Genomic DNA, 27,799 nt, shown 5'->3' with positions numbered 1-27,799 from the left:
CAAAGACTTATCTTACATCTTGTCAAAGGGATAAAATAGGCGCCCTTTAAATACGTTATAAAAATAAGACAGTAGTGAACAAGTGATCAAAAGCTCTTTTAATTAATATTTATTCCATAAACATGATTACAAAACTCAGCAAGTTACCAATATTACATTTGTCACCATACAGGCTTGATCACAAATATTTCAACTTTTGTGACAGATACAACAAAAACAAAATACTAGAATCCTTTACATGAAAATCTATAAAACAGCAATGAGATCACAAATTAGTGTTTATTGTTCCACTGTCTGTTTTCATGGTTTCTTTTTTTAATGTAATCTTTAAATTAATATATATTTTTACTAGAGCACAACACTCTTACAACAAGATTGGTCCAATTACAAAAACTCTCAACAAAGAGTCACAGCTTGCTCTCCTTCTCTCTCCTTTACAATAGTTTTTTATTTATTTTTATAGTATTTTCAATTTTTGGTTTTAAAACAAACAAACAAAAAACAAATAAGAGAGAGAGAAAGGAAAATTAAAAGAAAGAAAACATCATGGCAATTAGCAACCTTTTCACTCGCGGAAAAGGGAAAAGAACGAAGCCACAGTAAGAACGACCTCACATCACTTTCTAAGAAAAATATACACTTAGAAAATATGTTACAAATTGGCACAATGAAAAATATACAGGTCATCATTTTTTTTCCTACATCAAGAGAGTTCGTTGATAATCCGCCTGGCGAAGATAGACCAGGCAGTAGAAAGTAGTTGATTTTTTTTCCTTGATGATGAAAAAAGGCAAAAGTAGTTACAAGTAATGCAGTGTCAAATAAATCATCAAAATAATACTTCCAACTTGACAATATAATACATTCATAAATAGGGCACGATTAAGTTTTTGATATGCCTGTTTTCACTTTACATGATGCACTTATAGGGGAATAACACTGTTTCGGAAATGATATAAATATGCATGTGCTATAAAAGTTCACTCTATTCTCGAAATCTGAACAAGAGCACCCGGCACTGGCATCACAGATGTCCTGCAGGTGTAACAACAGTACAGCAGGGGGCAGCAGAGGGAATGAGAGATGTGAATGCAGTTGGGTTCCCTGAGTCACGGACCTGAACCAACTGCGATACATCTCCATTCCCTCGGCATGGGGGAAAACAATTATATTGGAAAACAAACCTAAAATGAGTTTCACCGACTACTTTTCTGGTCTTTTGCCTGGTGAGGCTGATTTGCCTCAAATTAATTCATTCAAAAATCAAGAGGTTTTTAGAGGAGCTCATTTCTGATTCGCATCACCAGCTGTGGAACCCCACTCATCACCTGCACCTGCTTTCTTCAACATTTTCCCCAATAATCTAACCACAGATCAATCACAGCATCGTCTACAGCATGTGAACTCTGAAAAAGGAGGGAATTGTTCTCAAACTAAATGAATGTAGTGTCTGACAACTCAAAGTGATCATAAATACAAATAAAAACTTGATTCCAGGGAGTCGTACAAACCAAAATCCTGCAGCAAATGTAGTAAACAGTACATGGGGTAACCAAGTTGGCATCTTTCCCTCTTTTATAACACAACAAATAACATTCCAACAGCAATAGAAAAACAATGGTTTTGAGATCAGGTAAGAAAAAACAGGCGAGTCAGAGAAAGTAATAATACAGGGGATCAGCATTCACAGCACAAATCCATATCATGTTTTAAATGCATGCACATCACTAGCAACAAATTAGAAAAACCTTCAAAAAAGATTTGGTCCGGATCTTAACTGGTTAAGGGTGTAAAAATTCATTCGAGGTACAGAGAAATAGATTTGCTAAACTAGAAACTCGGGGAAGTAAGCAAGTTAGAATGCATTATATGTGTGGTTATAAGAAGGAATGATCATTTTCTTACCTTGTTAACACATGAACAGTGATCTTTTACCATCCAGAAACTGATTGGAATGAAAGGCAACCAATGATTTTCTCTGCCATTAAGCACTTCGGCTTCCTCCCTCTAATTCTTTCAAGCATCTCTCGTTTCTTGCTGCTAATCTTGAACGAGCCAGGTGTGTAAAACATAGAAAATAATCCAACAACATTTTTTTTTGATTGTTGAGATGACTCCTCGCCTGTAGCTGTTTATACAGATGTGATGCAACAGGAGTGAATCTCAGATTAACAACTCCCCCGCCCCCACCCCACCCCAAGCACACACTCACGCTCTTCAATCACTGCCACGTTATAAAACAGCAAGTATTTATGTAGATAAAAATGTCTGTACATTTAATTGTTCATAGTTTGGCACATTTAATTTGAACATGTCTGATATAATCTTGTTTTGTAAATAGTGCATATGTTTGTGTACAACAGCATTTTGATACTGGCAGGAGGAGATTCACTGGAGAACAGATGAATGAACCTCCTTTTCACAAGTTATAAACAAACTAAAATCTCTTTTGAAATTTCAGAACCTCAGAAAACAAGCGCATCTTATTCGAGATGCTTTCTTTCAGCTTGTCAAAGCCCAATGTTCTGAGGGGTTGGCACAGAAATGAGGGGAAATCGATTCTTAGCACAGAATACTACACATGACCTTTGACCCCTGAACAGAAGGCAACCATTTGCTGAGAGACAGAGCAGGGCGCTGGGCTCGGTTTAAACCACGGTGCTGTGGCACTGATTTAACACATACAGTGTTATAGCTGCAACGGAAAACAAAAAGACAAAAAAAATGTATATTTAGATCAACACCACACAGAAACAGAATCTTCAAGGCATTTCCTTCTTCAGAAACAAACAAAACACAAATAAAACAACCAAATATTTGTCAAATAAAAATGAAACAAAGCAGCAATGGTGAGTAGGGTGCAGCCATGACAGTGAGACTTCAGTCAGTCTAGTAGGTAGTTTAGCAGGGCTGACATGCAGGATGTGCCTGCCTTCCAATGGGTCAGGCAAAGGATTGTGGGTAAAGTCAGTGCCATGCAGCTCTGAAATGTGGAAAGGATTTTAGGAGGATTTGGCAGGGTGCGAGGGAAGGGAACGGAGCAAAAGAAGGGGCACATTGCAGAGAGAAAATATTACCTCCGTTTCTCGACCAAAGTGGTCAATGCTACTCCTTTTACATCCCTTTTGCCCGCTAAGAGTTCCTCACGGGCAAATTTAGCACTGGTTTTGTGACGGTACATTTTTTTGTGGGCTGGGCGGTGTGGGAGTGGGAGGCAGTCCAATCCGAGGGTAGGAAAAAATCCTGGAGGGAGAAGTTTAGGCAGTGTTTTACCACTACCACGACCAGCTCCTTTCTTCCCTCGACCTCCGCCTGAGGCACCTCCTCGCTTTTTAAGGTCAGCGGCACTACCCAGAATCTTCAGTGTCTGGCTCTGAAGGGCATGTTGACCTGGTGACAGGCAAGGCCCCCAAAGAGGTTCCACAGAGGCCCTCATGAAGCGCTGTACCTCAGCCATGCCAGACACAATATTGGACAGGATGTTTGATGGTTCCTGGAATTCCCGTTGATCATCGTTTGACACACCCCCAGCAATAGGCCACTCCCCTTGAGCTCCCATCAAGCTAAGCGATGGGGTGGGGGATGAAGCTCTACTTCCTGACCCTCCGCTACTTTTGGCAGCTTTTCCCTCTAGCAAGGCTTTGATCTTTCGCACAGATCGAGAACCTTGACGTGGGAGCTTTGCTTTCTCTCCTTTTACTGTTTTAGTGGTTTTGGTCTTTTTAGGGCCTTGTCCATTTTTCCCACCCTTTTTTGATGAACCTTTGTGATCCCTTAGCCCCACTTCTTCCTCTGCTGTGTTGAAAGAGTGTATCTGAAGGAGATGTGGGTTTCCCTTTTGATTAAGCTGTGGCACAGCTCCACAGTTCCATTGCACATTTGCCTCTGCTGCCTCTGAGAACTCTCCAACTTTTCCACAGTTCCCCAGCAGCTGTGGGGAAGAGTTAGGCGTGTCTGGTGGAGACATCTCAGATAGCGATGAATGACGGAACTTGTCAGGGGTAAAGTTAGAGATATCCAGAAGGTCAGTGGACTCTCGAAGTGGAGCAACTTCTTCTAGACTTTGCTGTAGGACAAGATGTGGGCTGCAATGCGGCAAGAAGCCATCATTGATCTCACTGATCTCCTCTTCCCTCTCCCTTTCTCCCTCTCTCAGGCTGAGCGAGCTGTAATTGCTAGAGGTAGCAGAAAGTGACCCCAGGGAGTTAAAGCTAACTAGTCGCCCTACACCACTGTCACTTCGAGACCCAGTCGGACTCAAGCCATAATCAGCATCAGGTTGGGACTCTTCATATGATACCCTGCACCCTGACAGAGAAACCTGCCCATAGCCTGCGACATTCGTACTATCCCCAGCTAACACAGGCAATGGAGTGGGAAAGGCCGATGGCACCATAGGTGACTGGGTCGGGATGTCTGGGGAGAAGGGCAACTGGTCAGCAGATGGTTGTGATGGCCATGAAATGGGCTGGTTAGGTTCAGTAAGGTTTGGCTCCACATAATGTGTGCGGTGAGGCCCGTGGTTCACAGATGGAGGAGAGTGGGGTAGCTCTGATTCAGAGGGAGGAGAGAGAACACAGCTTTGGACTGGCTGTAATGTGGTGTTCTGCAGCCCTGGATGGAAATAGGTGATGCTAGCAGTGCTCGATGACTCAGAGGCTTCAAGAAGTGTCTGCAAGTATCCCCCTGGGAGGAGTTCAGCATTTCCATTAGTCTCTGTAGCAGTTGGTGTCAAAGTGCATTTTTCAGGGTGGTTACTGGAGGTTTCATTTGTGACATTACAGTCCAAAGAGTTACTAAGGTTTTCTGGTAAACATGGGCTATACTGCTCAATCTCAGAGGCTTCAGGGACTTCCTGTGTCTCAGCTTCTTTCAACTTTTTCAACCGTAGTCTTGCTTCACTTTTAAATTTCTTTATCTTTCCTGTTTTACCTGCCTTTCTTCTTTCCTCCCTCTCCTGTGTTCTGCTTTTAGCCCTGGCAGTGTGTGTAATTGAGGTAATCTCCTCTTTTGGTTCCTCTGTGCTTTTCAGTGATTCCGTCCCCTCTAGCTGATTGTTGATAGGGACCACTATAGTGTGGCTGGGAAGGGAATTCTGTACTGCATGGATCTGCTGGATCCTGAGTCTGGCCATCCTGTGCTTGCGTTTGGGTTTAGTGCTTGGTGGTCTTTTGCAGCCATTGAGACGTTTATTTGTTTCTGCAGCTCTCAATCTATTTTGCTCCTGCTGCTCTTTTTCTCTTGCCTCCCAGTATGCTTTTAACGGTGCAAGTCTCTCATAGTGTAGGAGAGCATTTGGACTCAGACAGACAACAGCAGGTGATGGTTCAACTCGTCCCAGCCGCACTCTCATATGCCTCTGTCCTTTGAACCGATTAATGATTATGTATTTAATGATAACAGGTGGGTCCTTCCTATTGGACCGCCGCCTCTTCTTCGGGCACCAGTCATCATCACGCTCCTTTTTTACACCAGCAGGCTGTTTCTCACGTTTTTCTGCATTTTTCTCACTTTCTATAGAGTCCACATCGTACAAATAGTCTTCTCGGTAGGCCACCTTCCTTTTGGCTCGGAGACGGTAGCTTAGCTGGCTGGAGGAGCTAGAGTTTTCTCTGGATAAGCAGCCATGTCGGAGGGAGAGCCCATGGTCTGGGGAGCCCGTGCAAGAGCTGTCATCACTAAATTCACCAGAATCTTCCGGAGAGTTACTGAGGTCAAAAAGAAAGTTACTCTCTGGGCTAATAGTGGGGTTCACATGGTCATCAGCTTTAATAGCAACAGACTGGTCTGGTTTCTCTTTTGGCCCCTCTTTTCTACTGCAAGGTAAACTGGGAAAGAAACCTAGCTGAGACTCGTTCTGTAAGGCAGACTCAGTCCTCTCCTGCACTCCATCCTGATAGGACTCGTAGCGTATTTTGAGTGAGCAGACATCAGTACTAAGTGATGTCTCTTCCTCTTGAAACATGTAATTCTCCACATCTTCTTCACAGAACAGGTTGACTGCAAGTTCACTGCGAGAACATAAATCCAACAGCTCCATACGGCTCTCACTGATGAGAGTCTCTAGACAGCTCCAGTCCTGTGCTTCCTCTCCGAGACCTTCGTATATGCTCCTGGATGCAGGATCCTCATCTGATTCGCTTTCCTGCATTGACCTCCCTTCCTCAGCCCCTTCATTGGTTACAGCTGGATTGGCAGGGCCGCTGAGCAGCTGGTCAGATAGAACCTGGTCACCATAGCGACCTGCGCTGGGGGCGGGGCCAAGGCATTGTAAATTGATGCTGGCAAAGCTGAGTACGGACTCACAGGATTCCGGTTCCGTCTGATTTTTGGGGATCAGACAGCTAAGGCAGTCTCCACCCCTGGAGTCCATGTTAGAGAGGGATGACCGGTCACAGGTCTGTGGCACAGACCAGGGCGTCACAGGTTTGGAACAGGGCACAGAAGAGAGAGATGATAGGGAGGAAAGAGAGGAGAATGAAGAGAGCGAAGAAAGAGAGGTGGTGTTGGAGACAGTCCCATCATGCAGGTCAGCTGGGCTAAGAGGACCTTCAGAGGTCTGACTTTGGCCACAGAGGGAGGGCAGGGACAGCACAGCAGGAGCAATGTCATCGCAGCGCCTCAGATCTTCTGACACATCTGCCAACGGGTCATGTGGTTCTAAAAATAAAAAAGCACAAAGATTTTGACAAGTTGAGAAGTTTTTACTGACAAATACCTGTAAATGTAGGTATACAGAGATATAAAGTCATTTTTTTAAATAATGTGTAATTTTAACAATAAAAAGACATAACATTTAGTATAATAGTAACATGGTAACAAACAAATAATTGTGTAAATAACTCCTACCATTTTCACTGGCATCTCCTGGGCGAGGGCTGTGATCTGCCCCTGAGAATCGGGACTCCTGTAGAACATCCATCAGTCTGAGCTGAATCTCTCTCTTACTAACATAATTATCACTGTCCAGCCTGTAGAAACACACAAAGACACACACACAGTAAAGGCTAAAGAAAATCTCTTTTAAAATCTAGCAGCACTATCTACAAATCTGAAAAAATGTTTTAAAATAATCCCTTAGCAGCAATCTCGATGTGACAGATTAACCGAGAACTTAATAGTATATTTTTAAAGGGGTCATGACATGATAAATAACATTTGCATTTATCGTTTGACACATAAGTGGTCTGTGTGGCATTAAAACATGCTGTAAGCTCCTTGAAATGTTCTCTTCATAAACAAAACATTTATTCAGTTAAGCTTTAATAATGGCTGGTCAGGATAGAAAGTGTCATGCGATGTCTCAAGAGGCACATGTATTTGCATATAGCCTGCTTCCAGAGCCCACTTTGATGAACAGCTCATCTCACCATAAGCCCCGCCCATTGACATTCAATCACTGACATACTTTTCCAACAAAGAGAAAAAATAGAATAAACATATAATAATAATAATTATTATTATTATGATAATAAAAATAAATAACGGCGATGCAGTGGCGCAGTAGTGCTGTCGCCTCACAGCAAGAAGGTCGCTGGTTCGAGCCTCGCCTGGGTCAGTTGGCATTTCTGTGTGGAGTTTGCATGTTCTCCCTGTGTTTGCGTGGGTTTCCTCCGGGTGCTCCGGTTTCCCTCACAGTCTAAAGACATGCGGTACAGGTGAATTGGGTAAGTAAAATTGTCCGTAGTGTATGAGTGTGAGTGAGTGTGTATGGGTTTCCCAGAGATGGGTTGCGGCTGGAAGGGCGTCGGCTGCGTAAAAAAAATGCTGGATAAGTTCATTCCGCTGTGGCAACCCCAGATTAATAAGGGGACTAAGCCAAAAAGAAAATGATATGAAAAATGAAAATAAATAACTAGGCTTGAGGAGGGTGGTTGCTGAGCTTGAGGTGCTACAGATCTCCATAGACACTGGAGAAGAACAGTAGTATGAACATATACCATCAAAAGGGTGTTAATATGACTTTTGTGTCCTCATATACAGGAGAGTACACCCACCTAATACTTGACATCAAAAGCCAGTACCAATTAGAATGAACATTCAGACAAATTTTGCTTTGACAAATTCAGTTTAAGCAAATTGTTTGGATCTCTACACAAACTTCAGAAGGATCCCAGCATTAGTAACAAGTAGATTATTTATTTTTAAGGGCGTTTGTTTTTCTAGATTGGGTCGGGGATTTCGTTTTTGGAGGCATTTGACTGCAAACCAGGTACAAATTGTTTTGTAAACGAGGCATAATCTAATTGAGAGTTGGCAAAAAATAAAAAATAAATTGATAGATGAAGTCAGCTCCACATTGCAAACCTTAAGAAAACAGTTTAATAATGGTTTTATATTGACAAATCCTGTAAAAACACTTACTATCTGCAATAGTGATACTGTGTCCTATGCAGTAACATCAGCCAATCAAAACAGTGACCATTAACTTACAAGGCTAAAATGAAGTAACCCTAAAAAACAGGTAATTTCCTGTTAGTCATTTTAATAAACTGTATTTTTCTGAATTTAAGAGTCAGTTTCTGTTCCTTAAATAAAAAAGACAACCGGAATTCTCAGAAACTGTGCTCCTACAAAGTCAAACAGAAAATAACGGTAGTTTTTTTTAGCAAACTATTCTTTTCAATAGCTAAAATGATTAAAAACGATTAACTGTTCATTTAATAGCCAAAGGTCCAGAAAAACGCAACATAGGCTCATTCTAAAAACGTAGCCCTATATCCAGTTCTGGAGATCGCGAATTATGTAGCCAGAATTACGTATGGCTGCATTTCCTCTTAAAACGAATGCTACGGGGCAGTATGATGCTGTACCTTTTTACACTTACCAGCTAACTGATTATCTACGTATGGATGAATTTCCCACTGTTAAAAGTTTGTCTAGTTAGCTCGCCATGACTTAAGATGCAGAGAGGGGTTGACCACAATGACAGAGTTCAAGTCCAGTGAAGAATGGTTCCTAAAATCTGGCTTTGCTTTTTCTGGATTACTCTTTAAAACTGTTGGTTGGGTGTAGGGAAGTGGGTGGACGGGTCAATCTGTGCTTTTTAAAACACTATTGGTTGGGTTTAGGGATGGAGGAGGGTGGGTCAGTCGATCGATCATTCAGTCAGTCAGTCAACAGCGGATTTACGTGGGAACAGCAGCCACGAACGGCACTCTCAAGTAAAATTTGAGATCTCAAAAAGTGTACACAGCGGCCTTTGGTGGATTTACACGAGAACAGCAGGGGCCTCATGTACGAAGACTTGCGTTGAAATCATACTAAAACATCAGATGTATGAAACACTGCGTACACGGAATCCCACGCATATTCTCTTTGTACATCTGAATTAACGTGAAACTGAGCGCACATGCACGAGCGCAAAACGCCTCCCTGCCTCCACCCCTGTGTGAATATGCTAACGACTCTACTTTGGCAAAACCAAACTAAAAAGCAATGGCAAAAGCAAGCAAAAAGAGAAACTTTGAAGAGAATGGGAATTGAAGGTGCTGCTATCAGAGGTAGACCGGAGAAAAACTGTGTTATTTGCAAGTTTGTCTTCCGGAATTAATGACAAAAGAAAAAATAGAGTGGGAGAGTTTAGCTGATGCGGTTGACGCAGTTGGGTCTGAACATCACACTGTGAGTGAATTAAAAAAGAAATGGTCCGATGTAAAGATGTAAAATTTTGTAGCGTCTATAGCAGCGTGAGTGGCGTAGCTCGTAAAGCGCATGGCAACATGTTTTGACACGTTCGATCATGGACGAACACAGCTTCTGATGAACTCATTCTTCTTTTTACCCCCACTACATATCAGATTTTGCCTACTCTTCATCACGAGGAAGACAAGTAGGAATCATTAAGTGTGTGTATTATGTTAAGCGCATTTGAGCATCACATATTATTTGCACATTTTTTAAATGGAAATGATTTTGATTCATCCAAATTCGTCTTCAGATTAAAGACCTTTATAGCAATGTGCGTTCAGTCGATCGATCGGATTACATTGGGAAAACCGGCGATCACTGCAAATAACGCTTTAATGTTTGGTTGGTTAACTGCATGGTATGAAAACTAAATCTGCTAGACATGCGGATGATCCCATCCCATGCAGCTGCCATTGCACGGCTCAAAGATACTTTGTAGTGTGCAATCTAACATAATTGCCTCTAGGAGTCACCAATGTAAATAAAACAAACGCACACAAGAAATGTACGTACGTCAGACACGAAGTTGGCGTGAACCAACGCACACTCACGTTTATTTCATCGTTAGTAAATCTAAACATGAGCGTGAAATCTGGCGTACCAACGTTTTTGTGCGTACACATCGTTGATACATGAGGCCCCAGGTGCGTATGGCACTCGCGATATAAATTTGAGATCTCAAAACGTGTACAGCGGCCTCTGGAGGATTTACGCAGGAACAGAGGCGCGAACGGCACTCGCGGATAAATTTGAGATCTCAAAAAGCATACACAGTGGCCGCTGTTGGATTTACGTGAGAACAGCAGGCGCGAATGGCTCTCGCGAGAGAAATTTGAGATCTTAAAAATGTACACAGTGGCCTCTGGTGGATTCGTGAAAACAAAAACGTAGCTCCTGGGACCTATTTTGCGATCTCCAGAAATGTATATAGCGCTACATATTCAGAATCAGCCTGGGTTCAGCTTCTCTAAGTTCAAAACAGAAATTTAAATTCCTAATAATTCATAAGTTAATTTATTCTTCATGCTAACTATGGCTCTTCTCTCTCTAGTACTTCCACAATTTGTGTCCCGTTTTCACCTTTTTGTGCATCTCTCTCTTTCACACATCAGTATTACAGTCAGTTGTATTGTTTTACATCATTCTGTCCTCCGATTGCCCTTCACTGTGAAGTACAACTTTTGAGGATGTGAAAGAAATGAAAGAGCTTTATAACAGCAGAGAAACAGAAAAGAAAGAGCGCTTTCTCTCTTACCCGAGGCTGTGTGTGCATGTGTCTGAAATGTGTGCCATATATGTAAGTAAAAAGACATGCAGTTTTTTATTTAAATAAATATACAAACATGACAGAGCTGCAAATGCTGTAGGGAGAAATGCTGATCTCTAGTACCTTTGAAGTGTTCCCACGAGGTAGATTTACATAGAAATTCACAACTGACCTATTGAAGATTTATGAATTACACAAGAGTATTGAAACTGTTGAGTGGGCATCATGTGTATTTCAGTGACTATGATTACAGCTCTGAATTAGAAGTATAATATCAATTTATATATACAGTGCTGAACATATATAAGTACACCTCTCACAAATCTATCTTTAAATTCAGATTTTTAATAGGAAGCTTGACAATGTTATATTTGTGCATATCCATTAGATAAGTCAGTACTAAAATCAAATCTGGATAATAACTTACGGTAATGGTCCAAAAACTAGTACACCCAAATTTATATGTTATAAAAAAATATTAAATACAAATTTATAAAAGAGAAAAATTAACACAAGCAACAAAAAAAAAAATTTATTTAAATTTTGTAGGTTGTAATTTATTTTTTTTGCAATATTTTGCTTGAATTTAACTGTATTATCTTTCTTTTTTTAAAAATGTTTGGTGACTAAAATATTATTTAAATAAATATATATGTTTAATAAATTTGTTTTGTTTAAATGCACCACAATACATTGCCTATATTCACTGAGAAATGGATACAAATATTCATTTTTTAAAATGGGGTGTACACAACTATGCTGAGCACTGTAGATAAAATAAATGGTTTAACCGTATTTTTTAAAATCTAAATGTTAATATCACTGCACTGTAAAAAAAATCCTGGTTGCCTTAAATTTTTAAGCTTAATCAAATTAAACGTATGAGTCCATTGAACTTATGTTGTTAAACTGACTTAAAATAGCTTGCATAACTTTTAAAATTAAGTTAGAACGTGATTAACTTAGTTTAATAAGTTACAATGAACTAAAAAGATATGTTGTCATGACTAATTGATCATATCATTTTTTACAGTGTGGGGATTCCAAATTAAACTAAAATATAATTCTGCAATACCTAAAGTTTGTGATATAAAAGTCTTGTCTTATTTAAAAATCACCATAAATTTAAGAGATAACTGTAATAAAAAAGGAAAATCGGAATAAACACTGTCTCTTCACTCACTAAAACGAAGATGAATGCCTATAACTACACAATACCTAAATTAATCTCCTCTTTCTATGCAGTGTTGATGGGTCATGTCTCACCATCCACACTATATGTAATAGTAAAATGGGATAAAGAATTAAAGACTAAAACTTCAGAAGCAGACTGGTATGATATGTGGGAAATTGTTAAAATTATAAGGTTCTATCTGACATTTTTGTCAAAATTGAGTTGAAATGACAACTTATTTACATTATGTGATGTTTTTTTTTTTTTTTATAAGCGTGTACACTTTAAGACTTTTTATTTAAAAAAACAAAAAAGGTTTTATCTACAATGTCAAACTCTAGCTTGACTCTATAACATTCTTTCTGTGAACCAATCAGCATTTCGACTCCACGCACGAGGACCAATCACGATCAGCTTTGTTTGTCATTCCACCGACCTGCTCTATTGACAGCCGGAAAGACAGGAAAAAAAACACTAAATCAGAGTCGACTAAATAATGCCGCACCACACAAAACTGAGAAGAAACCTGAAAAGATGTGTAAATGTGCTGATTTAGAAGCATTTTTAACATTTAGATAAAATGTTACATTTTGAAAAAGCAGCAGTTATTAAAAAATGTACCATATATTAAACGTGAAACATTTTTATATGTATATACAGTATATAGTCTGTGAAACATTTTCAGTGTTTATTAAACTAATTTGATCATTGTCTGTTTTCTTTTAAAGTCTTTAAATTTGATATTAAGCCATGAAGGGTGAATACTTCCTATAATTCATGATGCATTTACAGTAATTCAATAAATATAATTCAATAATTCATATAAAGCATACAATTCAATAAATATTACCATATTAATTACATAGAATTAACATCTGCACTGGACAAAATATTTTGCACAGCCTATGTTTAATTTGAAAAAGAAAAAGTATACATCCTAAAACATTAAATAAACGTTTTAGAAAGCAAAAATGTAACTTTCTGAAACATCAACATATTTATATTAAACACCAATTTGTATTTTTTTAAAATAAATTAATAAACAGACTGATTGTATTTGTTGATAAGTTATGCTTCAATGAATGATCTGACAGATAAAACCTTATAATTCCAAGTGGGAAATGACTTTTCAGAATTAGAAGGTTCTATCTGCATTTGCCCTGTTTTTTCCCCCCAATTTGCAAATTGAAAAGAATTTTGATCATTTACATTTAGGGTATATTTAGGATCTCTGTCATGTTAACGTATGAAAGAAAACTGTTACACACATATTTGTTTGCTATATGGAATGCAAAAACTTTGAAGCTCAATATCTCATTACTTGCATTCACTACTTACTTGTATTTTTTTATATATTTATTATCTGTTTTTGTCCTGTCTCTGTAATCCTGTTGCACTGTAGAAGCTCTGTCACGAAAACAAATTCCTCGTATGTGTGAACATACCTGGCAATAAAGCTCTTTCTGACTCTGATTCTGATCTCAAAATCATTTAGAAGGCAGACAGAACCTTATAATTCCAAGGCGACGAAATACACCACAGTACCCTTAGTTCACAAGTTTGGAGGGAATTTTCCTGGAAACGCTTCATACGCTTCTTTATAACACCCAAGATTAAAAGCAAACAGACCTCCAGACAACAAATGTGCTGGAGACAGTGTGGGCAGGCAGAAGCAGATCATACTCGCATCTTCTGGAGCTGTGGGAAAATTCAGCCGTTTTGGGATTACGTGCAGATTGTGATTTCTGAGGTGTTTGGATAAAGAGTTCCTAGGACTGCATTATTTTTGTTTATAGGAATTATTAGAGACATTGTCCACAGAGGTGACCAATATTTGTGTAAGATTCCTCTTGTGGCATGCAAAAAGACTAACAAGGAAGTTGCTTAAAGACTCAGTGTTAAAACGCAAGCAGTGGTTTGAGATCATTTGAAGAAATTCAGGTAAAGGAAAGAAACACTGACATTTATTTTGAGGATGAAAACAAATATTTCAGGAATGTTTGGGAAAAATGGTAGATATATAAGGAATATAAAGACATCCTCATTTAAGTGAACGGTAATTGGAAGAGACATAGCAATCTTATGCATTTACATGCAAGTTTATGTGGTGTGTATAGATATTTACAGTGCTCGGCTTAAATGAGTACACCCCATTTTGAAAATTAATAATTTATCCATTTCTCAGTGAATCAATGTATTTGGTGCATTTAAACATTTAAACAGATATATTTATTACAATATTTTTAGTCACCAAACATATTTGGAAATTGTAAGATAAAACAATTAAATTCAAGCAAAATATTGCAAAAATAAATGACATCCTACAAAATTCCAACTAATTTTTTCCATTTTATTTGCTTTCTTGATTTTTGCTCTTATTTAAATTAGCATGTAATATTTTTCTCTAACGTGCTAGTTTTTGGACCGTTATCATAAGTTATTTTGTTAGATAAGCTCTAGATTTGGCTTCAGTACTGACTAATCTAATGTATATGCACAAATATAATATTGTATAGCTTCCTATTAAAATATGAATCTAAAAGAGAGATTTGTGAGGAGTGTACTTACAGTATATACAGGGTGTGAATTATACATTGACGATCGGTGGAGTCATGCTTTTTGATTATGTTTGGTAATACGCCTCAGTGAACCAAATTTATACATTTAATTCAATTACATCTAATTTATTTATCAAACTTGTTATTGTTTTCAGTGCTTTGAGGGATATTGAGTGGTTCTCAATGACATTTGCAATATTAAATAAACCTATTAAGGGATGACCAGGAACGACTGCACGTACTTTTTATTTTACTGTTTAACTTCCATTTGCAACTGTATAATAATATACAAACTATGCATCTAATTTTACGGACACCTACAGTACAAATGCTTATTTTCTAAGAAACATTTTGTGAACACTTATGCTGTCTGTTGGTGCTCTAGATTTGCCAGTTTTTTTGGCGCAGACATACATTCACAATGGTATGGACCATTACAGGGGTGGTCAAATGTATATTGAAGTTATCTATTATTACTTAAGATACAGATCAGAGCAAACTATTTCTTAACTATTAAAGGGCAGAACCCCCATACGTCTTTTGTTGACATCCTTGAGGGGAAATGAAGCGTTAATTAGGGTGGGTCTGACCCCCTCAAACCCCCCTGTATTTGCACCCTGCTTATATAAGCTGAACACTACAAGTATGTGTTAAGTTACTTTTTTGTAAAAAAAACAAACTAAATAATTTAACCATAAAAAAATCACTATGAAACAGTTTGCCGGGATAATTCCAGAATATAACATGCTTAGACACAGTTGTTGGCAGAAATCCAAACAAGAGAAAAATTCCACTACAGCACTTTTGAACACCATTTTACACACCACAATTCATTCTCCAGCATGTACTGCTTTCCAGATAAGGAAATGTCTATGTAATGATGTAGGATTTACTATTTCCAAACCAGTAACAGTGTGAGAAAAAGCCCAGGGCTGTTCTGGGAACTGTATGGCTGGGCTCATTCTTGCCATCTTTGCAGACAGAGAGATAGAGAACAGGGCAGTGGCACTGTCTGCAAACTGCTTTTATTAAAAACTAAATTAATATTTATTCAGCTTCAACATCCACCCAAGAGACAGACAATGGAATTACAGGAGAGAGAGAGCGAGAGAGAGAGAGAGAGAGAGAGAGAGAGAGAGAGAGAGAGAGAGAGAGAGAGAGAGAGAGAGAGAGAGAGAGAGAGAGAGAGAGAGAGAGAGAGAAATATAGACGCATAAAAGAGAATGAGAAACAGAATCCATTTCGGTGTGAGTTTGTTTGATCTTTTTTCAGAGATAAATACATTTACTGCAGTCTGTCCTTGGTCAATCTGTCAGACAAGCAACCAAAATATAAAGCAGTCAGTCATATGGTCACTGATAGCATGACTGTACACTGACTGGCAACGAAAGCTTTAAGCACTGACTGCAGTCTGTGTGGAAAACCAACAGCCTCTGCGTCCACTCGATTGACTGCTTCGTCTATTGATAGATTCTGGTGGCAGAAGCTGTGCACGAGAGAACTTCGGCTCTGTTATCATCACCCCGCCATCAAAGAAACTTCCATAACAGCAACCCAGCACAGGTGTCCGGTGACCGACAGGTCCTCCATAGTCTAAACACGATGACATCTAGAGCCTGAAAGACGAGCACGCTTTCAGCATCTCGGATAACCTGGAGAATTTACATTATTCAGAGAGACGTAACAGGTTTGAGTCCAGCCTTAATTATTGAAGGCCTGGTGCGCTATGATACGCGCCCTGCTATTCTGCATCTCCAATCGCCAAAATGCCGCATCGGTCGCAGGCGCTGAGCCGCGCGCGCCAACGCGGAGGACAGGAAAATGCGTAAAACGCCGTAGAGAATATCGCCACATGACAGTCAGTGTTTCTGCTATCTGTGAACGAGTGCGCATGTAGCTGTGGCCTTGGCTTGGGGGGGGATGTTGTGTAAAAAGAATGAAGAGAGAGAGAGAGAGGGAGAGAGAGAGCGTGGATGTGTTTGCCTCACGTATTCGTCATGAGCACCAATGCTCTCCGTCCCTTCAAACGATGGCCTGCGGCTCATGGCTTTCGCAGGACACTGAGCATCATCTCTATGGCACACACACACACACACACACCTGTGCAATATGGACGCATCATGACAGCTGACATTCGCTCCACCATTTCTCCCCATTGCAGCGTTTGACGCGCGTCACACTGGCCCACTCACCGCATCACGCACGCACACAAACACGCACAGCCTACTCACCTCCCGTTACACCCGGGCCGCGCGTCCCGCCCGCTCTTAAGCCTCCGTTTGGTCGATCGGCGTGTGGACTGCTGTCATATGTTGTTGTTGTTGTTGTGTTTTTGTTAGCCTCTTCAATGCAGCGCCCTCATCATGTTTGCCCCGTCTCGCGAGCCCGGACTGCCTCCCCGGTAGCAGCAGGTGGACGCACCTCTCGCGCCTCGGAGCCCCTCTACCACTCCATTTTATCCCCTCGCGCTCCAGGGTCTCCAGGAAACAAACAAAGGTCTGCTGCAGCCCCTGCTCCTCGCCGCATGCTCCCTCTCTCCCGCTCCGCTCTCTCCTCCTTTAGAGCCGCTTTTGTTTTTGCCGTATGTGCGTGAGTGACGGAGACGGGGGTGTGCGTGCGTGCGGATGTGTTTTTCCCAGCTGTACCCCGTCCGTCCCTGACAACGACGGCGCGCTCGTGCGCTGCTGCTCCCCCTCTTCTGAGACCTGCCATAAAGAGCGCGCCCCCATATTTTGCACGGCGGCGCGCTGAGATGTCGGGAGCGCGCGCTACTGCTGAACAGGTGCAGAGGCGCACGCATGCGTACGGACGCTTCTCAAGCAGCAGCTAGGGGTCTCTGCGGATTTAGATTATTTCACACAGACAAACTTGTTTTACATACGCAGTTACAAACAAACAAATATGTGTGTTTGTGGAATTTTGGGAAAGAGACAAAATGTTGGAAATCCATTTAAATAAAAATGTAAAAAATATATCTTTGTTTAAAAGACTGGAATTACATATTTAAGTAACAGAAAATATCTGCAGAATAATTCTACTAGTAGTTTAATAAATAAATAAATATTTAAAAATATAAATTTCGGAAATTTTTTTTAGAAATTACTTAATTTTAGAAATTACGTAAAATACTTAAATAAATAAATATCAGCAAAGTATTTCAGGTGAAATTTTAAAATGTGAAACGATCCATCTTATTTAAAGAAAATATTCGTCTACAAGCTTGTTATTACATAGGCAATTAATATAAACACATTTATTAAAAAACGAATATCAAATTATTATTTTTTCATTATTACTGCTGGGGGTTTGTTTGTTTTCAGACTTTTATACATCCATTAAATCTCAAAAATAATGTTTACAGTTCTGGAATTAGCCTATGTCACATCTACTAATCATTTTAATAATTGCTGTACTGTTTGTTGGGATATTTTCTCGATTTCGATATCACCCGTTTACCTTGTAATAACGGAATAACGGAAGGAAGGAATAACGGTTTACAGCTTAATTAACCGGTCGTCGTGAAGCACCAGTCACTTCTGCGGGGCCTCTGCTCTGACTGCTTGTCTTGAATGAGGGCCGCAGTGTCCCGCCCCTTACGTCAATGAAATTTAGATTGACATGCCTTCTATCCAATCATGTGAACGGGGGATATGACGTCTGGTTGTTTTTCCCCGGGAGCGTGCGTCATGTCGCCTCCGCTCCGCTTCAGATATGGCGAGAAGGTGGTAGTAACGTAGAGATACACGAAAACCATCCACCGCGGAGTGGCCTTCATTTAAGTGGACCAGGCGGTTTAGGGAAGTGTTTTCTTCTTTTTTCTGTAGTTTGTAGTCCTATGGAAACGACCATAATCGAGACGATGCCGTGCCATAACCAGCAGCTGAATAATAACAGTGAGAGCCCCGAACACGCCGCCAAGCACGTCCGCTTTGCCCGAAGCAGCACTGCCGCTGCGGAGACCTGTCAAAACGACGCCGAACAGCATGAATACCAAACCACGAGCGACATCCAGCAACAAATAGGACCTCAGCTGAAGCTGTTGCCATTAAATGACCAAATACGAGAACTTCAGACTATCATTCGGGACAAGTGAGTGTCCAGTCCACATTTGAACCGGATTTGGATTGAGTGACCATTTCGAGTGTCCACATGCAGGCCAGATCTGTGCCATATGCTTCCATATCACTGCACGTGGACACAGACACAAACCGACATTTTACCAGAATCTGCATGTAATGAATTAGTACTAGCCACCTGCCATAATTCATCATTATTTGTGTAGACATGTTCTGATTTACAGTAACACGGTGTACCGCGATAAAGACTAAACGGTTGCACGATAATATCGTTTGCATCTCATAACAGAAGGAATAATTTAAGAGTTGATTTGCTAAATAAATAACTGGTTTTATTAATTTTAGTAAATCATGTTTATGGCAATTTAACTCTTTAATTATTAGTTAATGTGAAGCACAAATGTTTGAATAGTATTTATTTTTAAATGAACAGTTTAACTTTTTATTCTGGCCTGAGCCATTGATTGAATTGTGTCAGTTTGGGTCGATTCTTTGCAGGCCTGTTGTAAAACACTTTACAATGTCAATTAGGCTCTATTTGTTAACAGCCATCAACATAAATTGCTGATGAAAACTGTTGATTAAGTACTTAAAATTAAGGATGTCATATTTATTATTAACCGGTGCCTGATTTGCAAATGAATAATTTCGGGAACAAAACCAGGAAATAAAATGACCGACATGACCGACGTCCCCTGCACAATTTCAGTTTTCCCGGTATAGGACGTGACCAAGTGGTTAATACAAAATAATATCTAATTTCTAAATGGTCTTTAATTATTTTGTGCAATATAATGTTATGGGTTAACAATGGGTAAAACATACAAACATGTAGCTACAAACATAAATCTGAAACATTACTAGTTCAGTTTACTAACACCACTGATATTTAGTTCACTATTATGTGCAAAGTGAAAATGACTTACTCTGTCTTATCTTCAAGAAGAGCCCACAGTTACCTCTTCGATCGCTTCTGTCTCCCGCTTTCCTGATCCATTCGCGCAGTTTCATCTTCTCAAGATCTCTTTTCATCAGGCTCCTTATCAGATTTACTTGTAGTTAAAAAAAAAAATTATATGCTTGACTGCCGCTAGCATTTTAAAAAATCCAAATATTATTTAGGTAGGCCACTATGCCATTATTTATGCTCACTGCGCACGAAACAATCCCCAACCAATGAGAGTGATTGTAAACTTAAGAAAGCTAATTGGTTGAAAGTGACTACCTTTATGTGTGTGCGCGCTCACACAGTCTACACAGCTTTGTTTTTCACTCGGTCTCATTCTCTTTCTCTCTCTCTCACACACACACACACACCACGTTTTCACCACGCAAAAGTGAATGCTTAATCACTTAAAATACAGTAAATACCGGAACGCAAAACACGAATATCTGACATTTCCCGGAACAGGATCCGGCAAGATCCAGCTCAAATAAAGCACTATTATTAACCAATTTAAATCTTTGAATTCAATAGTAGTAACTGTTTTGATTTAATGGAGCTAATAACAAATGAATTCAGTTCATGCCACACGTCTGTAACAAATGTAGCCATGTCTACATTAACCAGTTAGGTAAAAGTTACTTTGTACAATCCTAAGTCACTTTTTTAATAAGAGTAACTAAATGTATCACTTAGTTACTTTCAAGGAAAGTACTGTGAAAGTGTGTTATTTTTGTGTGTGGTTTTTTAGTAGGGTTGTCACCAGGGGCGCAAAAAGGGGGTATGCAGTACATGCGGTGTATCGGGGCGCCACACATGGGGGGCGCCATTGTGCCAAAACGATTTTTGAAATTCTCCTTATTAAAAGTTTCAAATAATAAAAATAAATAAATATGTTTTGTTAGAAATGTTTATTTAGCATTTTATGCGACTATAATGTATTTTATTAAACAAAAAATGATACCATGAGTTGCATACGTTGGCACACACGTTTTAATTCAAAATCATTTAACACAATGCAGTCACACAGCCAAGTGTAAAGTGTTCATGTAGATGTAACTTTAAATTTTTTACATTTTTATCTAAATAAACTGTCAAATCACACATACAGTACAGTTGAGGTCTGAAAGATTGAAGCTTAATATCAATTTTTTTCATTATTTATTATTAATAATTTAATTTGCCAAAATAAGAGGGATCACACAAAATGTATGTTTATGCAAGTACAGACCTGAATATATTTGTGATAAAATAGAAACTAATATTTAGATTAAAATTTACCCTTAATGAATTTTATTTTTTATAAATATTTACTTATGATTCATAATAATCAAATTTTTTTGGAACTGAAATGCTATAAATTAATCTTTATATCAAGATCTATTTTTTATATCATATACATATTTTTAGAAATTTATTATGTATCATATTGATCCATAAGGCTTTTTGGTAACTTTTTTTCACAAAACATGAACCCGCATACCCCTCAGTAAATATGTAGTTGCGCCCCTGGTTGTCACGATACTAGGCATGGGCCGGTATAAGATTCTGACGGTATGATAACCTTGGATTTAAAAAATAAATAAATAAAAAATCCCGATTTCACAGGTATGACGGTATTGTGATCACTGCTCTAAAATATATTCTTTTTAAATGTCTGGATAAAAAGCAAAAACTATTTTTTCCCCTTTGAAAACAATATATTTAATTTTTTGAAAGATTTGTAATATTTTGGAGCAGTAAACATGTCAGGCTAAATAATTCAAATGAATCATTGACTTCTACTGTCTTCATTAGTTTCAAAAACACAGATTACTTTACAATTAAAAATGGCATCTTTGGATATTTTTTCTGCTGGAGATACTGTTGTCCTAAAAAAAATGTAAATAAAAAATCTTACACATACCTTAGGAACGGTATTACAGAAAATTTTGGTGGTTTTATAACCTTGACTTTTCCAAACCGCAGTATACCTTGAAAACGGTTATTGTCCCATGCCTACACGATACTGGAATTCGGTACCAATCGGTACTGGAATTTTTAAAACGTGCATTTCTCGCCAACATTTGTGCGCCACAGATACAGGAGCACTGGAGCGTTTTAAAGTCACGATTCATCAGCGGATTGCTTTTATGTTAAACAAACTAGCTGATCGACGCGACTTTAAAACGCTTCAGTGTCCCTGTATCTGTGGTTACACTCAGTAAACAGTGATGAGCTCGGTGAACTGATGACCTTCACGGTCAATCACAGTCATTTCTGTTGAGCACATGAACACAATAGCAAATCAGCAGTGTTTAAGAACGTGCTCAACAGTGCTCAAATGTTAACGGGAAATGGACAGTTTTAAAATATCAGTATTGATTAGTACTTAATTCCATATCGGGACAACCCTAGTTCTTAGATAGGCTTAAAATTGCAATATATTATTGTTTTACCCAACACAGATGTTAATGCACAAAGTAATGTTTACTAATAGGGTCTTGTAAAGTTTTACATATTGAACATTATAATCCTTCTGCAATTTCATTTATTTGAGATATTTTATTCTAAACATCTTCATACATGACGTTGTTGTTGTTAAATCTATACTGTTTTGCAATATCATGATAATAGCATATATTGTGCACAAGAAAGCTTGATTTATTGTCTAATATATTGTAAGTTTGTGACTTTTCCCATTTCTCTGTCTCAGAACTACCAGTAGAGGTGATTTTGTATTCTGTGCTGACAGACTGGTAAGCATTGTGTGTAAATATCATATTTGTGGTTTATAAGCAGCTATTGTCCTTGTAAATAAAAGCAGCCCACACGAGTAATTTTGCAATCAACACAGTGAATGTATGCTTGATTGCATTTCACATTCACCGTAGTACTGAAGAATCAACTTGATTGTTTTTTTTGTATTGCAAAATTAGTATTGACTCATGTTTCCTATTTGTTTGCCCCCCCCCCCCCCCCCCCTCCCTCAATCTGCATCTTGATTGTTTGTTTATTTGTTTGTTCTGCTCCCAGATCAGATTAGTTGTGGAAGAAGGCCTCAATCAGCTTCCATACAGTGAATGTACTGTAACCACGCCAACAGGTGAGCCGGTTAGCATGCTGATGACTTCCCCCAGCACACTTTATTTTCTTTATGTATTAACATTACCACTATTGGCTGTGGAGTGCAGTTACATTCTATCCACCTTACGCAGGACATAAATATGAGGGTGTGAAGTTCGAGAAGGGGAACTGTGGGGTCAGCATCATGAGGAGCGGTGAGATTCAATTATTCACAAACAAATACTACACTAATGTGCATGTTCTTAAACCACATGTGTCAAACTCAGTTCCTGGTGGGCTGCAGCTTTACACAGTTTAGTTCCAACTCTAATTAAACACACTTGATCAAACTAATGGAGTCCTTCAGGCATGTTTGTAACCAATAGGTGTTTGAGCAGATTAGAACTAAAATGTGCAGAGCTGCGGCTCTCCAGGATCTGAGCTTGACACCCCTGCCTTAAAGGATTAGTTTACCTAAAAATAAAAATTCTGTCATAACTCGCCTTCTTGCTGTTACAAGTCCTTTGTTGATCTTCGAAATGCAAATTAAGATCAGTGTTTCTCAACCATGTTCCTGGAGCATCACCAACACTGCATGATTTGGATGCCACTCTTTGAAGGGCTTTCAGTTTCTGCTAATGAGCTTATGATCTAAATCAGGTGTGTTTGATTAAGGAGCAGGGTCGGACTTATAAGCGAGGTAAGCAGCCGCTTAGGGCCCCAGGGAATTAGGGGGTCCAGACCAATGCCAAGAAGCCCATATTAATAATATAGCTCTTTTATAAATTATGTACTATATGTTGTAAAATGTGTCTATAATTGTTCAGATTTTAACGTTATTACTTCTTTTCAAAACTGGGGACCACCATGAATAATGGACCGTTCCTTTTGTACCACACATGCTCAAGTCGTGAGCACCGAGGTTAACACTGCCAATCTGCCAGCGATCAGAGTAGAGTTAAGGTAGAGGTAGGTAGAGTGTGGAAGAGTGAGAATCTTGAGAACATTTGGGAAAATAGAAATCAGACAAACAATGAAACGCTGCTACCGTTGCAATCCTGCGGTAGTTGAATTATTGCATCAAATTTACATTATGAAGATAAAGGTTCCTTTAAATATTAAAATATATAAAATATACTTTGAATATATTTTTAACATGCAGTTTATTCACAAACATCAAAATAAAACCTAATCTACAGAGAATGTTTTGAGTTTTAATGCTCCGCGCCTGTTAAGGAGACATGAAAAATGTGCAAAGCTGGTGGTCCTCCAGGAACGTGGTTGAGAAACACTGTTTTAGATAAAATCTGAGATGGTCAAATCCAGAAACGGACCAAAAAACATTGTGAAAACACTTGAGACTTCACTGGATCAACTGTAAACAAAGTCACTTTTACATGTTTTAGCTCACAAAAGTGTTCTTGGAGTGTTCGTTTGATTACAGTTGAACCTCTGAAGTCACATAGACAGTCCTGACAATGTTATTGGTTCCTTTTCTGGACTTTCTCAGGACCCTTACTGTATATCAATGATCTCAAACTCAATTCCTGGGGGGCCGCAGCTCTGCATAGTTTAGCTCCAACCACCTCCAACTCACACCAGCTTAATAGTCTCTAGTGGTCTTGAACACCTTGATTATTTGGATCAGCTGTGTTTGATTAGGGTCGGAGCAAAACTCTGCAGAGCTGCGGCCCTCCAGAAATCGAGTTTGTGACCTGTGCTGTATATAGAGGATGAGGGAGCTTATGTATTGGATCTAAAATATCGTAATTTGTGTACTGAAGATCTCAGAGGATTAGATTGATATGAGGGTGAGGGATTAATACAGGAATTATACTCATTTTAATTAAGTAAAAAACTATAATAAGCTAATACTTTAATAAGTGTGTTGTGAACAGGTGAGGCTATGGAGCAAGGGCTGAGAGATTGCTGCAGGTCAATCCGTATTGGGAAGATTCTGATCCAGAGCGACGAGGAGACACAAAAAGCCAAAGTGTACTACGCAAAATTTCCTCCTGACATCAGCAGGAGGAAGGTTCTACTCATGTACCCTATACTGAGTGAGTACTTAACCTCTAGAACAAGTCATTAAAAGGGTAGTTCACCCGAAAACATTAAAATGGTCATTATTTACTTCCAAAACTGTTTGAGTTTCTTCTATTGAACACAAAAGATGTTGGAAAAGCAGCCATTGACTTCCATAGTAATTTTTGTTTCTACTGTTGATGTCAATGGCTGCTTTTCCCCCAGCTTTATTCAGAAAAACTTGTGTGTTCATCTGAAGAAAGAAATTCATAAACGTTTAGAACTGCGCGAGTTTGAGTACATGGTGTGGAAATTGTAATTTTGTGTGAACTGTCCATTTAATCCAGCCTATGAGCATCTCCACATTTCCGGTGTTGATTTGGAGGACAGTTTGCGAATTGAGAACGAAAGTCTTTGCAATTCCCAGTTGCATCTGTGTCTACATAAACGTAATTCACATCTGACATTAAAAGACCACTGTTGTGATGTTGTGTTTCAGGTACAGGCAACACTGTGATAGAAGCGGTGCGGGTGCTGACTGAACATGGCCTACAGGCCAAACATATTATACTACTGAGTCTGTTCTCCACTCCACACGGTAAGACTCCTATAGACAAGCCTCCATTAGCATTTCCATGATAAACCTCTGTATATTTAGATTGTCCAAAAGGGCACAAAATGCCAAACAAATTTGAGATAATTAGGCAAATTATCATAATATTGAGGCACCTGCTCAAAATCTGCTACTCATTTCCTCTACACTGTCACCAATCACACCTTTCTGTTAAAGTACAAATTAAATCAAAACTAAGCATATTCTTTTGTGGTGAACAATTCATCTGTGCATGTCATTAAGAAAAAAAAATCCTTCTAATGATCTCTAATTGAAATCTGAAAAAGCACTTCCTGTTTGTTTTCAGTTAAATTCTCAGATTATGGATGTGTGAGGTATTGGGCATGGCTCCTCCAACTGTTTTGACAACAAACAGAAATGGTGAGGATGAGGAGTCTGTTAGGTTGTAATAACTCTCCCCAAACCCTTTTCCTGATCTTTCTGAATGAAATGCCCACTTTACTACATTCAATCAGCTCCCAGTAGAAAAACAAGCCACGCCCACTGTTTACACATTCGGTATTCCGTTTCTCTGGGAACTGCATCACAATACAAAAAAATAACAAATGGTCGCAGCTTCAGGTTTATGTGCACTTTAAGGTTGTAAATGTTTAGTTTGGATTAGTACACACGTTACTACATTCTTTCATCATAAAAGAGATGAAATTATGCAAGAGAACAATTTCATGGCTTCAGTCAGTTTTTGTATAACTTGCGTCAGATTTTCATTAGAGGTTAACTGATTAATCAGGCAGGTATATATTTGTAAGCAGATCAATGTTGTGTAACTTGTGAAGGAAAGCTGACGTGCTGCAAGAAATGCATCGGCATAAAACTGTGATGTCTGTTTGTTAGTGAATAGTTATTTTCACCTTCTCCAATTTTTACTTGTGATTATATAGTTTGATAAATGTTAAAAATCTAAAAAGGTGTGCATTATAGTGCACTGAGTGGACAGACTCTGTTTTTTTTCAATAAATTAAGCAATTTTCCGTATCTTGCCTAATTACTTAACTGTTAAGTTTTGATAGATGGTGGAAAAAAGAAAATCAATTTCTAAATATCGCCATCAGCCAAAGGAAAAAAAAAAAACCATCGGTAGACTTATAATTAACGTCATAGACTGGCATGTTTTGTCTGAGCAGATCTATCCAAACAATAATTTTATATATATATATATATATTCTTAAACATGTACATTTTTGGTAGTTTGTTTTTTTAATAACAGCTGAATTGCAATATATATATATCTCTCGCAGGTTTTAAAAAATATATAATTTTAAAATGTATATTCAGTAAATGGAGCAACATTATGGTTAGAATTCCGTATGATTGTAAAAGGCTGTATTTCAAGGTGAAAACAAAATGAAACGTGGGAAAAAAGTTGCAATCCTGCAAAAAAACATTGTAACATTTTATATTTATATTTAACATTTGAAAATATTGTAAAATTACAATTTAAAATTGTAAAAAAATGGGACTGCATTTATTTGAAACTGAAATGATTTGCATTAGATTTACTTTCATTTCTAATTATTAAATATAATGCATAATATTTTGTAGTTAAAAGTCGTTCTTTTGAAACGTTTTCTCACTTTTTTTATTGAATGACATTCCTGAAGACCTTTTTGACTCAGAACTCAAACCTCCATTTACAACTTTTACTTTTCTGGCTAAGAAATGTATATTGCTAAAATGGTCTACTTCTCAATTCCCAACTATTTCCATGTGGATTTCTCAGTTGTCAGTCTTCCTTCCTTTGAAGAAATAAACTTATGACCTCAACCACAAACAGGACAAATTCAGGAAACATCTCCAGTCCTTTCCCCCAATGTTTTTTTTTTTAAAAGAGTTCTGAATTCTTTTATTTTGTTTTATTATATATTTTTTTGTTAAACAGATACATTTGTAAATGTTATTTAATTGGCAGTGCTTGGGGTTTGTCTGATCATCTTTGTCTTGGTTGTCTGTACTATTTGAAAATCCTTTAAAGAAAAAAAAAAAGTAATTCTTTTGTGACCATAATGGTGCGTGTATGTGTGCAGGTGCACGGTCCATTGTTCAGGAGTTTCCTGACATCACTATACTGACAACTGAAGTTCATGCTGTTGCTCCAACACACTTCGGCCAGAGGTATTTCGGCACAGACTGACAGCCCACCAACTCCACACAATATGACTCCACCTCCCCCGCCTTTTTCATCCGTTTAAAAATACTTGACCAGCTCAAATCAAGTGTACGTGTGTGCTTTGTTTGTATTTTAAGTTCCTCCATGTTTAATGCGCGCAATTGAATGCATCAAAGTGTTTTCCAAAATCATGCTTCATGATACCACTGGGATTAAAACACACCATTTCTAAACATTCTGGAGTGATGATAAATAAATCAAATATTTTCTATTAAAATGA

At 38.6% G+C, this 27,799-nt stretch overlaps 2 protein-coding genes across 2 annotated transcripts; one reads left to right on the top strand and one right to left on the bottom strand.

The window, feature by feature from the left end:
- Nucleotides 1-103: 103 nt before the first annotated feature.
- On the bottom strand, nt 104-17,418 carry nexmifa (neurite extension and migration factor a). The gene is made up of 4 exons (XM_056457652.1): nt 16,921-17,418; nt 6,850-6,971; nt 3,078-6,660; nt 104-2,695 (listed from the first exon to the last, which is right to left on the bottom strand). Exons 2-4 carry the CDS (start codon nt 6,920-6,922, stop codon nt 2,563-2,565), a joined length of 3,789 nt encoding a protein of 1,262 aa, XP_056313627.1. The 5' UTR covers nt 6,923-6,971; nt 16,921-17,418; the 3' UTR covers nt 104-2,562.
- Nucleotides 17,419-18,362: 944 nt separating this feature from the next.
- On the top strand, nt 18,363-27,796 carry uprt (uracil phosphoribosyltransferase (FUR1) homolog (S. cerevisiae)). Its single transcript, XM_056457651.1, has 7 exons — nt 18,363-18,778; nt 22,404-22,446; nt 22,724-22,793; nt 22,906-22,968; nt 24,652-24,813; nt 25,278-25,376; nt 27,437-27,796. The coding sequence occupies exons 1-7, from the start codon at nt 18,525-18,527 to the stop codon at nt 27,541-27,543; spliced, it is 798 nt and encodes a 265-aa protein (XP_056313626.1). The 5' UTR covers nt 18,363-18,524; the 3' UTR covers nt 27,544-27,796.
- The last annotated feature ends 3 nt before the right edge of the window (nt 27,797-27,799 follow it).

The sequence above is a fragment of the Danio aesculapii genome, chromosome 5 (genome assembly GCF_903798145.1).
Source record: "Danio aesculapii chromosome 5, fDanAes4.1, whole genome shotgun sequence".
In the NCBI taxonomy this organism is placed as follows: Eukaryota; Metazoa; Chordata; class Actinopteri; order Cypriniformes; family Danionidae; genus Danio; species Danio aesculapii.
The sequence above is the reverse complement of the archived record's forward strand: the minus strand, read 5'-3'. Positions and strand labels throughout refer to the sequence as shown.

Coding starts and splice junctions, on each gene's coding strand:
- nexmifa (XM_056457652.1), bottom strand. CDS start 6,922: ATGGATGTTCTACAGGAGTCCCGATTCTCAGGGGCAGATCACAGCCCT. Junction 6,661..6,849: donor AGGAGATGCCAGTGAAAATG/GTAGGAGTTATT, acceptor TTTTATTTTTAG/AACCACATGACCCGTTGGCA. Junction 2,696..3,077: donor ACTTTGGTCGAGAAACGGAG/GTAATATTTTCT, acceptor TTTCCGTTGCAG/CTATAACACTGTATGTGTTA.
- uprt (XM_056457651.1), top strand. CDS start 18,525: ATGGAAACGACCATAATCGAGACGATGCCGTGCCATAACCAGCAGCTG. Junction 18,779..22,403: donor CAGACTATCATTCGGGACAA/GTGAGTGTCCAG, acceptor TCTCTGTCTCAG/AACTACCAGTAGAGGTGATT. Junction 22,447..22,723: donor TATTCTGTGCTGACAGACTG/GTAAGCATTGTG, acceptor TTCTGCTCCCAG/ATCAGATTAGTTGTGGAAGA.